General features: G+C 44.1%; 1 protein-coding gene across 2 annotated transcripts in view; it reads right to left on the minus strand.

Moving 5' to 3' along the window:
- Positions 1-15,773, minus strand: part of LOC144800069 (cytochrome P450 4B1-like) — a 247,523-nt gene that overhangs the window by 110,990 nt on the left and 120,760 nt on the right. For both annotated transcript variants that reach the window (XM_078671651.1, XM_078671652.1), the window contains one exon: positions 594-721. In XM_078671651.1, the coding sequence (XP_078527777.1) occupies positions 594-721 (128 nt within the window). The remainder of the gene's footprint in view (positions 1-593; positions 722-15,773) is intronic.

Raw genomic sequence — 15,773 nt, forward strand, 5'->3', positions numbered from 1 at the left:
CTGCCTGTCCTGCTACATGCAAACTTTGGGCCTTACACTTTTGTGTAAGTTTATGATTGCTTGCTATTCACAAAGGGATTTACGAGAGCAGAATGTCCACACATAAAACAATAGGATAGTCCTATCCTTTATGTATGGAGACTCCGTAGTCGAACATCTGCTGGAGCAGTGGGACAATATTACCATTTATTTTGTGACAAACCTTTCTTAGTTGCCTGTAAAGTAAAGGGGAGTTAACATTAATGCAGCAAGTCAAGTTACAATTTAGCTAATTTGGCCACATAGCGAGAACCAAGAGTCAGAAGAAAGGGTTAAGTACATTTCATTACAAATCATGGGCTAAATGATGTATATAAATCTCAAGAATATATTGTAAAAAGTGTTGTGGTTATAGTACATACGTAAGTACCTACAGTGCTTGAAGTATCTCAGAAGCCCACACATCTACTCTCATCATTGTATGTCTCTCCCTCAATTTATTGTTCTTCTCACAAGTTCCACCCTTGCCAATCTGAACAAACATCTGCCTGTTTTTGTGTAACATTAACCCACTGCGCATGCATCAATAGGAAACTCAGGATTGTGTATCATACCAACATCACTTTGGTCGAATCAGACATCAGTTTCACGTAGGGTTTCAAAATGTCATAGTGAAATCCAGGAGTCAACAGTTTGCGATGCTGGTACCACTTCGGTCCAGCGAGGATCAACAAACCCTTCCCTAAAACAAGCAAAAGGTAAGTCAGCTAGTGAGTCAATTTGTAAAAAATAATTAAGCTCATGGCCCAAAGTTTTTCAACACAGCCCACTTATTTTGCAGACAAGTACCAAATATCAAAGCTTCTTTTTGCTGACTCTATCTCATGCCTCTTTCGTCCAACACCCAGCATTACTCTTCATCTCACGCTTGCGGTCTTTTCATCCTCGCTTTCTCTCTTTCTTGTTGTTTTCATACATTTGACTACCTATTTCTTCCTCCCATTTTTGTATTTCATTCTCTTGCTCGGAGTCAAAATCTGATTCCTGCTCCCCAAAAAGGAATGCAACCTGCAAACACTGGCACAATTTTAGTACTGCATAAAATCCCATGATAGTACCAAGAAAGACATGCATTAAACATGGCTACCGCCTTCGTGATCCCACGAGTAGTACCCTGAAGCACTTTTTGCCAACAGAGTTTTGGACTAAATCAATGTGTGTTGAGAGTGCATGCTTAAAAAACAGGAAATTTGTGAGGTTTAGATTTGTAAATTTGGCAACAGCTTACAAATCAGTAGATTGGAGGTGGTGGGATAACTGAATTGTCGTTGTCGCATTTGTGAGTTGAAATTCCATTTGATATATTTGATCTTAAAATAGAATATAATAAACTGTTAAAAGCACTTTTCACCAACAATGTTTGACCTCCACGAAAGAGGCAGCACACTTGTGTGTAGAGGAAAATAATCAGAAGATGAAAAGCGGAGTAACAGAATTTGTTGACTTGCTTATTCATGGTGATGCAGTCACTATACTTTATTTGTGCTTAAAGAAGTATTGATCTATAACCACATAACCATGGCCTGCATGATTTATTCATTGATCTACTCATCATTGGTGTATTATTTCATTTGTTGGTCTACATGTTGTTTTATATTTTACTGCTTTTGAATTTGTGATTTCAGCCTCAGTTCAAGAAAAAAAGGGCCACCGTCGATATATTTGTAATGATTTTAGGTCATTTACAATAAAAAATGTATTGACTATATGTGATTTAGTTTGTGCACAGACATTCCAATGAGGTATGTATGCATGTGGTATTTCTATACGCAACCTAAGCAAAAATGCAGCAGAGCGCTGTGCAGAGTCAATGACAAGCATGACGCCAACGAGTAATAGGAGAGCTCTCTGGGTTGTGGATGGTTAATGCGCTTGTGTAAATATGCCTCCCTCCTGATACCTGGATCATTTTGCTTCACAGAAACAAACAAGACGATATACGTTTTCAGGAAGTACGCCTATTTGCAGATGGTTTGAATGTGCATTCTTGCTTTCAAATGACGCATTGAAGTCCTTCCTCGAAGGAGTCGGTGCCACTTCCAACTCTCACCACTGCAAGAGTGAGAAGGAATCACAGAAGACTGGAGCTCTGTTTATTTTCACAAATGGATCCAATGTAATTTGTTATCAAGGATAGTGTATGCAAGTCTGACTTTGTGTGTTTTTGGTACTTTTGGAAAGCTGCTTTCAGAACAGCTTTACCTGTCCGTTGCAGACAGGATTCTAATCAAAGCTTCTTAGAGTATGCTTGGTTCTGCCCACTGCTCATGATTAAATGTTTTTCTGATCTATGTCAGTTCCCTACTCCTGGATTGAAGGCATTCCCCCATATGCCTTTTCTTTGTCCAACCATGGAGCATTTAGGTTTCACACTCTTTTTGATTGATTCAGTGTAACCTTCCACTGCTAATGTAAGGGGATTACTTTTCAATTTTCTGAAGTAAAAAACAAATAATTGTGACCAGGGAACTCATGTCGACCTTCTTTCTCTTCCTCTTTCTCAAGCCCATGGACTCCTTGCATGCATGCTCCTCACGTGCTCTTGCTCTTCCTCTCTGTATCCTCCTCTCTTCCTCCTTCTCTTTCTTGAATGCGGACTCCTTCTTCAGTGCAAGTACTATACTGCCTCCCGGCTTGCACTGCACATGCTTTCAATTCAATTAAACATTATTTCGGCCAACTTGACCATAAAAGCATATATACAATAGAATACATTTCATTCGATTCATAATAAAACAAACAAAAAAAAATACATTCATCATATGGCATTGTATAAATAACACACAAATGTAACCTACAAACAGCCTACATTGCAATCAGTCCAAAAATCACTGGCTACACTAAGGTGCGTGTGCAGTAAGTATGTACAATTTACAATGTCGAATTTAAATAAGCCCGTGCTCTACCACTCAGTTCTGCCATTCAATCAATGTTTTTGTAAAGTGCCTGTATCGATCAATATAAAGGCTGTAAACATTATCATAAACCCTTGGACCGCAGTTCTACTTCTTGATAGTCCTACATACTAGTACACTTTACATTAAAATGAATATATATCATTAAAATATTTATAAAAATCTCATAAAATTAGTATAAAATACCTCCAGTCAAAAACCAATTACCAGAATTGAACCTTTATCTGTGGGGGTCAACTTCAGGAATGACTGTGTCACACTCCACGCTGCTGTCACGTCTATCTGAGATCGGAGTTGAAGGAGACGCATATGAGTGGCTAAAGTCATTTCTGGAAAACAGAAATTTCCAGATCCACTGTCCGCCATTCAAGTCCACTCCCAGACAGCTGAAGCACGGGGTTCCACAGGGCTCAAGTCTGAGCCCTACTCTGTTCAATCTGTATATGGAACCCCTTGCACGCATAGTTGAGTCCTTTGGTGTTAATATTATAACTTACGCCGACGATACTCAACTAATGATTACACTCAGTCAAGACGGTGAAGAGACAGCAACCAACTTTTCAGCTTGTCTTTCAGCTGTAGCGAGCTGGATGAATGGTAATTGTCTGCGTCTTAATGGAGACAAGACCGAAGTGTTACTCGTTGGGAAGGTTCATTCAGTGTGGTCATCAGACTGGTGGCCTACAGAACTTGGCCAGACCCCTGTTCCTACGAACTCAGCCAGAAATTTAGGAATGTTACTGGATACCAATCTTTCGTATGCGAAGCATATTGAAAAGGTTACGGGCAAATGTTATGCTGTTCTTAAAATCCTGCGTAAAGTTCTGGACCTAGTACCGATGAGCTCTAGGAAAACTCTTGTACATGCCTTAGTCACCCCCCATCTGGACTACGGCAATGCCCTTCTTATAGGGCTGAGCCAAAAAGGCTTGAGACAACTCCAAAGAGTCCAGAATATGGCTGCCCGCCTAGTCCTCAACCTCCCCCGTAGAGCATCAGGGAAAGATGCTTTATCTAAACTGCACTGGCTTCCTATAAAGGAGCGTATACTCTTTAAGGCCATGTGCATTTCCCATCGAATTGCACAAGGGAAAGGTCCTCCTTATCTGAACAAGCTTCTTAACATCTACCGCCCGAAACGTCATTTAAGATCACTGGGCAGCATGCTGTTTTCAGTCCCTCGCATTTTCAAAGCTAAAATGGGCGGCCGCTCATTTTGCTATCTAGCAGCCTCCTACTGGAATAGACTGCCTCTTGAATTGCGGATGGAACCTTCCGAGAGGAGATTCCGCATGAAACTTAAGACGCATCTTTTCCCTACTGATTAATGATCTATATTGTGTTGGAGATTTCACTGCTCTGGCTGGTTTGAGGGTTTTGTGAGGCGGTTCTATAGCGCGGGGACACACTGTTAGTGTAACCAGGCGCTTAATAAATGGTTTTATTATTATTATTACTCTACGGGTACACCACATGGAGAATAAAAAGCCTGCTACTGAGAATGGTATAGAGAGGCTTGCATCATATTTCAGTATCCTAAAAGCTTCTGAGCAATGCCTGATTCCCAAGTTTGTGCATATCTGGATCAACCATCGTTTTCATGCTTTCTTATACCCAGGGCAGAAAAAAGAACCACATGGTATTCTGATTCTGCTGCATTGTTGCAGGCCGGGCAACCCAAAGTTTGTAGGCCGGCCCATTTGTTTGTGAAAGCACGCAGTGCCAGTACCCCGTGCCTAAATTGTAAATAAAGCTTCCTTGCGGTAACCAGCTTGATGTCATTCAGTATTGACTGTAACCTGTTCTGCTCTTTGATTTCCAAAAAAGCTACAGTAAGCTTGCCTACTGAATGGTTCCCCTGTAGTTGGGCCAGTTTGTTCTCCCAGTAGCAATCCTTTAGCTCCTTCCTTGATACTGTGGAGCATGCTAATTCGGGACTATCCCACAAATTACCCCGTCCCAAGTCAGAAGAGTGTATGGGGAAAGGGTAAGCAATGGTAATCTTCCAGCCCCGGGTATACTCAACACCTCTCTTAGTTCTTCCCTATACTCAGCCAGTTTTGGAGTGACCCACAAACGTCACCAGAATAAAAGACATCTGAGTGGAACTTCTTCTGCGATTGACCTGACCCCCAAATCTAGTCGTAGCGGTATGAGAGGGGAGCTGCGGGGAAGAGCAAATAATTGCCTGACAAAAGGTGTTTTCTATTTGTTTAAGATTGTAAGGACAACAGTGTCCCTATATTTCTGCCCCATATAAAGCAGCACCTCTGGCTTGTACCTTATATATTTCTAATACCGGGCCCACAGGTTTATGGCTAGAATTTCGAAATACCTTGGTCAGGCCCCCCCGCCCGTTGTCTGTGCTAACTTCAAACTAGTTTTTTTAATTTGTAGCCGCAGTCCATTTTTTTCTGTGATCGTGATGCTGAGATACTGAAAGACAGACACCCTCTTTAGGGGTCTGCCGGCCAGACATGGATTTGGTCGGGTACTTTTGTCTGAGTTAAACACCATAAATGTTGTCTTTTGTAGGTTAATCTTAAGCCCTCTTATACAGAAGTCATCGAATTTATTAAGAACCCTCTGTATACCCATAGGAGATTTTGATAGTAACAAGGTATCGTCGGCAAACACCGTGGCCGGGATTTTACGTTTTGCCAACTTAGGTACGTCTAAATCCTTCTCTGTGTTTAAAAAATCAACTATCCCATTTAGAAAAAGACTAAAAAGGGTCAGGGCAAGGACACATCCCTGATGGTCACCTCTGACTACAGGGATGGGTGTGGTGAGTTCCCGTGTTTGCAAAACCTTATTTGACCGTAGTTTCCTTCATGTAACCACTTCAGGATCTGGCACAAATACACCGGCACCCCCATCTCTAGCAGGGTAGCCCACAACTTGTCTCTTTGCACCAAATCGAATGCAGATTACAGGTCCACAAATATTAGATAGAGGCTGCCACCCTCCATACACACGGTCTTCCAGCGTAATAATTGTAGCCTGAAAATCTGATCCAGTTTGGAAATTGTTTCTCTGAACCCTCCTTGAAATGGACTTAGAACTTTGCGCTCCACCATCCAGCTCTGCAGGTGACACAACAGCACATGTGCAAATATTTTATGGCTGATATCAATAGGCTTATAGGCCAGTAATTTGTGGGTAGCAAAGGAGATCCCTTTTTGTAAACTGGTATAATTTCAGCCCCAGCCCAACTAGCGGGAATTGCCATACCTTGCAAGGCAGCATTAAATAAGATAAAGAAATATGGTGGCCAGATGGTAGGATCACTATGAAACAAATCCCCGGGTATCTTGTCTAACCCTGGTGCCTTTGCTGGTGCTATTTTGCTTAGTGCAGCTTTTACCTCTTTGAGTGTTATCAGCCGGGTATCATTTTCTTTCTAAGGGTAGTCATGAGTACATTGGAACATTTGACCTGTGGGAGGTAACGTTCATTATCCACTGTGTCGTCCTCTATCTCTACCCTCGTGTAGAGGGACTCGAAATGGTCCTTCCACACATCTGCCCCTAAATTTGGTTCTATCGCCGATTTTCCTTCGGAACTGTCCGTGTTTACCATGTGCCAAAATGTTCTCATACCACGGGTGCCCGAAGAAGCATCTCAGAGTTTCCCACTTATCACTTTCCCACTCTTCTTTAGCCTGATCAATATCATTTCGGTAGGCCATTCTATTTATTTTAATCAATGGTCTATCCTTGGCCTTGATGGCAGAGACCAAAGCTATTTTGGCCTTTCTGCATCTTTCATTATACCAAGGATGTCGGGGATTTCTGTTGGTTCAAATTTTTTGGATCGGAAAGAAGAAGTCAGCCATGGTAGTGGTTAAACTAGTATGGTTTAGGGTGACCTTCAAAAGTTCAATTGAAGAGCCGTCAGCTGAAACAGATTGCATTGAATTCACTAGGATCGTAATGACAGTTTGATACATGGAGCATAACTTTTCTTGGGATTGACTTATGTCCACCCATCGGACTCTCTTCCAGCAGTTGGTAAGGGTCAATCTACCATCAGCTGGCACATCCAGACCTGTAGCACTTCCAGGACTTGGCGTGAACAACTCTAGAATTAAGGCATTGTGATCACTATTGTGACGTGGCTCGATCTTAAAATCTGCTACCCTATGACAGGATTTTCTATCAATCAGAATATAATTTAGTATCAAGCCGTGTCCAGTTCTATTAAAGGTGTATTCGCCTGGTGTGTTGGACTTAGTTTCACAGTTAAATGCCTTCAATTAATGTTTTAGTGCAAGAGAGTTCATCTGGAGCACCAAAGGGTCCAGACTCTTACTGACGGACTAGTAGTCTCTGGAATGGCCCAATGGTTATTTTCTTCACAAGGGTTATCTTTGATCATACCATCTAAGGGCTCATATTGGCAGTTGAAGCCCCCTCCTAAAATCGTCAGGCAGTTATCAGGGATAGCAGCAAGAAAAGTCATTAGTTCATCAAGTGTCGTTGACACTTGACTACATCCAACTGGTCTTGAGTAGACATTTATTAGGGCGATTGTGATCCTTGATGGAAAGTTAAGGAGGACATATAGAATGTCATTTGAGGATGTTTTTAAATGTTTAACAGTACTGCCCAGATATACACCCACCCAGATACAGAGCTCCCCTGAGGGCCTCCCTTTTCCCCCCGATGTTGCAGCTAGGCTATACGATGCGTAGCCTAGTTTAGGGATGTCCCCCCTTGTCCAAGTCTCTTGAAACATGCAGATCTCATGTTGTTCAATAAATCTCCCCCATTCGGGATTAACCATCTTGGAGGCTAGTCCAGCTTTGTCCCAAGATAGAACTCGCAGCCTCAATGGATCCGGCTGGCTATCCATACCAGCAATTGCAGGGGAGGGCTGGTGCGGGGTCCCACCAGTACATAAATCTGGCTTCTGGGTGATCTCATTGGATGAAATACGACATTGTCTGTGGGCATAATACATCTATCAATTTCATCCCTTGATGTCCCACTCAGCCTCCCACTGGTCTCACCCTCCCTTGATGACATACTCTGGCCTATGACCTCCCCTGTGTGGACAGTTTTCACCCGTAGCTCTCTCTGGTGATAGTATTCTTTCAGCCCACAGCTCTTGGGCTCAACTCAATCTACTCCTTCTAAACCACCAAATGTATTTGTTGTTGGAATATTAAAGAGTAGCTGCCTGGGCTGATCGTAATCTAGGTTAGTAGTTTGGTAGCTCTGATTTCAAGTTCTACCCTTCCAGCCATTCTGCCTTCTAGTTTGTTGGGGTCTCCCTGGAGGGTAGAAGTAACACAGCAGAAGGGCCCTTATGGCCCCCTCATGTCTCGAGTCACCCTTACTTAGGATTGCTCGGGCAACCAGTGGATTTCTGAAATGTATCACTATACAGTCCCCCTGCATAACCTTGGGTGTCCAGCCAACCCAGCCAACTCTGCAGGTTGTTAGGATCTCTCCTGCATCCTCATAAGGGAATTACTTATGATTGGCTAACCAGAACAGCATTCGTTTTTTAGTTCCTGGTGAGATTCATTTTGCCCCCTCCCAAGCTCAGGAATACCAACTTATGGGGTTGAGGCAGGTGGTAGATTAATGCACGGCAGGGGTATACTTTCTTTGTTTGCCTCTGTACTCAAATCAAATCAAATTTATTTATTATGTTTTGGCTCTCGAAGAGGGCCACATAAAAACATGTACAAACAAAGCAACAGAAATCATCACAAGTGCAAGAGTAATAAAAACATGATATTCGAACCGTAACATCAACACTACAGACCCTCAGTCCCACGAGGCCGGGTCGGCACAATCTTCCAGAAACATTAATAAATAGCTAAAAATCCTTTAAAAAAGTTAAAAACATGAGCACAAAACATTTCATTCGGTGGGCAATAAAGTGCATTCAGGAAATCTTGTAAAGTGACAATGCTGAGGCGTAGGCAAATTACTTTAAGCCATCGATTGCGCAAGCTACGTAACATAGGACAAATCAGTAGTACATGCATACAGTCCTGGTTATTCAATTTACATAAATTGCACAACGGTGAAGTACCATGCCATTTGGATAGCAGCACATTAAGGGGGATTAAGTCGTACCGTAACAAAAACCAAAACCTACGAATCCCGTGTGGTAAATTCCACAGGGCATACGGTTGAGGCTGTTTCAATCTATAGGAAGAGATGAGTGGCACCACATTCCTTTTATCTCCGATTGTTTTTTTATCAGATAAAAAACAATACTCCCACGAAGCCTCCTTAAGGACCTGCTTTAACAGCATGGGAGAGTAGGAGAAGAGCGCACTTTCATCCAGTCTAAGGATTTTGACAGCCCTTCTAAAATTACTAACAAGTTTGGAGAATTCCTTAAAATTGCCCAATAGTTCATTTTTGAGTAAAGCTCGCAGGGTTCCCTCTCTTGCTCTGGCCAAACTGGCTACCCACCTTATTAAGGCACACAGCCCCTGAACCCAGGCACTTCTGAGTCCAAAATCCAACCTGCAGGCGGCCAGAGGACAGGCATTGTTTAAAGTCGAGAGGGATCTTAGGAGTTTTCCCTCGATCTTGTGGCAAAAGTCCCAAAGTTTTATCTCTATTATTTCTATACCGTACAAGATGGTTGCGGGGATTTTAGCTCTAAATACTTCAAGAAGGCTAGAGAAATGTCTTTTCCCCGTTGCCAGGTATAGGGACTTTAATCCATTGCCATGGGCAAGAGCTTTGCGAGAGCAATGCTCTATATGGGGATTCTCGCTCATGTTGGCCGAGACTATTTTCCCTAAAAATGTGTAACAAGTTACGACCTCCAGTCTATGAGCTCCAATGGCCCAGCCAAAATTTGTCGAGCGGCATTTCTTCCTGCCAGCTATACACATCACCTTACTTTTATTGATATTAATCTTCATATGATGCTCCCCAGCAAAGTCCTGAAGAGCCTGAAGCCGATTTGCCAGACCTACGGGAGTTAAGTCAAGCAATAACACATCGTCGGCATACATCAGGCAGGCGATTGGCATCCCTCCTATCAACGGTGCGATCCCCTCACTGTGGGACACAACAGCAGGGAGGTCAGTAGTATATAGGGAGAACAACAGGGGCGCCAATAAGCAGCCCTGTTTAAGGCCATTCTGGGATGGTATTTTGGCCGAAAGTCCCCTCTCACCCCCCATTAAGACCCTGCACCAGGTCCCAGTGTGCAGAGCCCGCACCAATTCCAACAGGGGAGTAGGGACGCCCAGTAACGCCAATTTTCTCCACAGCGTTCCCCGATCTACTTTGTCGAACGCTGTGGAGAAATCAATGAAGGCGGCGTATACGACACCCCCTCTCACCTCGACATATTTGTCAGTGACAACCTGAAGAGCAGTCAGGTTGTCCAGAGTACCATGTTCCCTTCGGAAGCCAGTCTGTTCCAACGGCAAGATATTACGCTCCTCGACCCAATCAGAAAGGGAACTCAGGAGGCATTTCGCAAAGACCTTTCCGATGGAGTCAAGGAGCGCAATCATGCGATAGTTGCAGGGGCTGTCCCGTGCCCCTTTCTTAAAGATAGGGACCAGAATGCTTCCTCTCCACGATGCAGGAACACGATTGGAGAGATGGCATGCCCTAAACAGGGGATATAAGATTTTGCTCCAGGTTAATGGATCCTTTTTTAGGACCGTCATCGGAAGCTCATCCGGTCCCATGGCCCCAGAGGAACGCATATTTTTTATAGCCAACTCGATTTCCTTCTCAGAGGGAAAGAAAACCGAGTCATCAGGGGTGGCATACATGATGTTATCCGTACTTGTGGTCCCATTCCCTGCATATAATTCCCGGATATGAGAGGACCATATATCCTCAGGTATAGCTATGGGAATAGGGGCGTGGCGTGTACCACATCCTTTCCCGATTATTGCCCAAAAGTCTTTAATGTTGCCATATGCAGCAGATTCCCTAAGTTTGATCCATACTTCATCCTCCCTGTCCCGTTTGATTTTTAGCTTGAGTCTGCTTCTCTTTCTTCTTAACCTAGCAATATTTTTCCCTCGTTCTGGTACCCTTTCAACGTACTGTGCACGGATCAGTTTGTTTAAATCCCTATTTAAATTACGGAGAGTCAGAGGGACTACCTCTCCTTTTTTCCTAGGGGGGACAGTTTTTTTAGCATTCAAAAGAATCTTTAACATGAATTCCTCAAAACAAACTATTTCATTTCCGTTCCACTCTTCTATTTCCTTAAGGGTATCGGTCAGTAGTTCCTGTTCTCCATTAATGGCAGCATAATTCCAGAAGCATCTTCCGGTTGTAGGGAGGAAGGTGACCTCCTTGCCATTTAGCGACCAGGGTGCCGAATTCAAAGAGTTTAGTGAGATTGATATTAATAATATACTATGGTCGCTCAGGGTCGTGGGGATGATCTGTAAGTCAAGAATCTGGGGAAACAGACCATAAGTGGCGATGGCGTAGTCCAAAATTGATGACCCAAAGGGGGATTTATGGGTATAATTTGCGGGGACGTCAGATGGAAATCTTCCGTTTAAGATGATACCATCCCCGATCGCTAGTTCTTTTAACAGGATCTTCCCCCTTTTATTTGTCTTTAAATCTTCCGGGAAAAGTGTCTGGGGGATGCAATATGCTTCCTCCTTTGCTTTATCCCTGAAGAGTTTTAGACTAGCATTTGATACTTTACAATTCAAATCACCAATAAGTAAAATTGTGGGAAAAGGAGGTGAATTTTTTATCTTATCCATATACTGGAGAACCCGCTGCAAGTTGTCATTAAAGCGTTCCTCAGGCGGAATATACACATTAAAAATTACCAAAGGGTATTGTGCATTATCAAAAAATATATTTTCTAAAGTTATTGTGTGGAAAAGTCTACTGGAATCAATGTAATGGGAAAATCTCCATTGAAACTTATTTGACAGTAAACAGGCGAGGCCCCCCCTAGCATGCCCTTTCTTAGAGGGCGCAGCCGGTATTTCCAAAACATAATAATCTTTTAATGGCATTAACCTGTCTATGCACCATGTTTCCTGGATACACAATATATCAGCCTCCAGAGTGGATAATAGGGTCATTTTCTCCGGGCTGCTATGGAAACCGGCCGCGTTCCAGGAAATTATGTTTAAGGCTGGGTTAAAGATGTTGGAACAATTTGGGGTTATCCTTATTTTTTGTTGATAATGCACTATGAAGCCAATTCCACCGGTTATTGTCATCATTGAGTGTGGAATTCTCAACTAGTGGAAGAGGCTTCACGTGCGATACAGAACGTTTTCCTCTGGATACCCAAATTTTCAGGTCTCTCAGAGGAGAGGAAACCCCATTTTGCTCACCGCCCCTCAACCCCTGTTTATCAGAAGCGTTTGGCTTGCCAAGGGTAGAAATAGGGAGAATATCAATACCCAAGCGTTGGAAATTTTCAGCCTGCTCTAATATCAGATTTGATATAATGGGGGAATAAAATTTCACCCGAATACTCGAAACCCGACTTCCACCCAGCAGAGTCACCAGGTCTATGTCTCTAGACTGAATGTGATAGAAACATTCGACTTCACTGAAACGCTTAAGAAGCCAGGCTCTATTTAACAAGAGGTCAGTATCAAATAATGGAACAAAATCTAGTACACGCACATCCACGGGGGCCTTTGGCCTACTTACGGGAGGAGCCAAAGGGCAAGAATTTTCAGAGTCAATTGTTACCACGAAGGGGGGGGCAAAAGGGTTTAAATTCCCGGATGGATGGGGAATTAAGCCTCCCAGTGCACTCCGAAAAGGTGAGCCTGGGGGAAAGCCCCCAATTTGTGGAAGATCTTCCTGAGAGGGCAGGCTGTCTTGTTCATTTTCCTCCTCCACTGAGGTTGAAGTGGTTAAGTTCACATCCATGTCCACTTTTAGGGAAGTAGATAAGGATTCCCCATTCCTTGTTTCATTCTCCCTTGCCTCTGTGCATTTTTGGAAGATGATCCTCCGTTGCTTCTTTTTTCTATATTTTCGAATTGGCTTCCTCTTAGTGGCTTTGGTACTTTTTTGTTTACCATGTTTTCTTTTTTCTTCATTGACCTCAAGTTTATTGGCCGGGAGATCTTTTTCGCCATCCGGGACAAAGATAGGAAATAACTCCTGAGCCGTTTTGAGGCCAGGCGGAACCTTATCCTCCTCCTCTATCTCCAGGACTATATTCTTGATGCAGTTTGATGCTGCGGTATGAGGCCTCTCCTTAAGAGGCACCATATCAGGCTCTTCATTTTTCTTGACTAGTTCACTTCTAATAGCAATACCGTTCCCCTCGGGTACAGATAGTCCAGGCTCGCGGGGGGAGGGCATACTCAAATCCGGCATTTTCTGCAGCAGTAACTTTAGGATTTGAGTAACTGATTCAAGGATACAGTCAGAGCTGCCAACAAATTTCCCCAAAAGCTGCAAGATAGAAGCAAGAAGTTGTTCCAGCACGATCATGAACTCAGAGATCGGCTTTTCTCGTGCTTCCGCAGTGCAGATATTATCTAGGAGATTGAGGTCAGGGCTCTTGGAGGAGTTTAGTAAGTCAGATAATTCATGTCTGTTTAGCGACGGGGTGCTACTGTACAGCATTAACCCTGATGGGGTGGCGCCCCCCTGAGCTTTACATTTCTCCAGAGATTCCATTTTTGCAGGGCTTACGTAGCGACCCCATAGTTCCAAATCAGTGAATGATGCAGACAAGTCAGCCTCCGGCCTGTCATTCAGGAGTACCTCATGGATCGATGGTATGTGCACTGGCTCACTTATAATCCTCGGCTTCCCATCTGTAGGATCCCGGGTGGAAGACCCTCCTACCATTGTTTGGGGAGCCCCCTGCTGAACCAGGGGAGATCGAACCTCAGGGGTAGCTGGTAAGCGTACTTCCGGAGCTTTAATATCTGGATTATGTAAAGTTGTACCTTGAGGTTTTTTTATACCAGACAAATCCCAGAGTTCAGATAACTGACATTGACCTTTCAAAGGTGGGTTGTTTACTGACTTGTTTCTTGTCCGAATGGTAGTTACTTTCCGGACAGGTTTTTCTCCCACTACCTTTCCTGAACGTAAAGTTTTAGACATTTTTCCACAATAATATAAAAATAGATAAATAACAATATTAAACGTATAAAAGTCTGGAATTAGGACCGACCCGGGCAAAGCAGGTAAGACCAGGGTGCAGTGTAGCTATCACAGTTCTCGCATGGGAATATCCTCCCACTCAGATGAACACAGAAGCGGATAGATGATAGCAGTGTAAAATATAAAATATAAGAGAGCGGGCCCGGCCCGGCCTACCTCGGTCACTGAGGGCCACAGAGGGCCCGCCCTTTGCCCGGGCTTCGCCCGGCGTCGCCCGCGCGCGTCCCGCGATGCGCGGACCCTCTGCACAATTGTAGCCAGGTGAGGGGGGCGTGGCGGGGAGTTGTTCTTGGCCCCGATGGGTTTGTGGGCTTTGTAGTTTCACACTGACCAGCCACCGCCCGTCGCCTTCACTCCTCACACGAGTGTTTCCCGCGCAGCGGGAAACGCGAGCAGTTTTTCACCAGCGCTGTCAGCTAGCGCTTTGCAGGAAATCAATGTAGGCACGTTGCTCCAAGATTAGGAGATGCAGGCTTCGCTCCAGCGACCAGGAATCCAGCAGAGTAAAGGAGTTCTCCGCTCCACAGCAGACCCTCTGCACAATTGTAACCAGGTGAGGGGGGCGTGGCGGGGAGTTGTTCTTGGCCCCGATGGGTTTGTGGGCTTTGTAGTTTCACACTGACCAGCCACCGCCCGTCGCCTTCACTCCTCACACGAGTGTTTCCCGCGCAGCGGGAAACGCGAGCAGTTTTTCACCAGCGCTGTCAGCTAGCGCTTTGCAGGAAATCAATGTAGGCACGTTGCTCCAAGATTAGGAGATGCAGGCTTCGCTCCAGCGACCAGGAATCCAGCAGAGTAAAGGAGTTTGCCTCTGTACTTTTAATAGATCCTACCCCCTCCCGCTGTCTATTTTCCTGCCATTGCCTACTGTTATGTGGTTGTGGAGATGTTACATTGGCACTGCTAGAACTTATAGTACACTGTCTAGCTTGTTTTGGAGCAATGATGGTAATGGGGCCATTCTGTACAGGTGGAGGGTCAGCCTTGTTGATACTGGGTGCAGCCTGGGCTTCTTGACCACTAACAGTCGCTTCCCTCCCATTTATTTCCCCTCTATTGCCTGCCTGGGCCTCGAGCAGCGTAGCCAGCTTGTCAACCCTTTTTACCAGAATTTTAAGCGTGTCCTTTACAATAGCGCTTACTTGAATTTGTAAGTCCACAACTAGATTTGTGGCCCATGTTGGATATTCGTTGGCCATTACAGTGTGGCTAGATTATCCTCCTTCCCCAGTGTCTATGTTGTCCATAATTTCTTCTGGACCCTTCTTCCTTTTTACCCCCCTTCTCGCTGGTGCTTTTGCTTTTCCTTTTTTCACGTGACGTGTAAGTGCGACCCCCATATGTAAATTGAGGAAAATGAAATTTTGCCTGACCAAGATGCCCCCTACGTATACCCTATGTTACATGTGTGTGCATGTCATCCATGCATATTTCCTTGTAGTGGCCTGAATCACTAGGCCTCTGCATTCCATGTCCTGCATTAGAATGCCAGTCATCAAGATTCCCAAACATTCAGTTAGCATGAAGGCCCATGTATTTGCATTGCATTGTGCACTTTTAAATAAATATCGTATTGAACCCTTTTTGTGGTTCACCCTGAGCCACATTCTGGAATAAGGGTTTTTCATGACTCCTGACACACTGAAGGCAGCAGTTACGTATCTCTGACCTCGCATACTTCAGGCTCAGC

The sequence above is a fragment of the Lissotriton helveticus genome, chromosome 1_2, assembly GCF_964261635.1.
Source record: "Lissotriton helveticus chromosome 1_2, aLisHel1.1, whole genome shotgun sequence".
In the NCBI taxonomy this organism is placed as follows: Eukaryota; Metazoa; Chordata; class Amphibia; order Caudata; family Salamandridae; genus Lissotriton; species Lissotriton helveticus.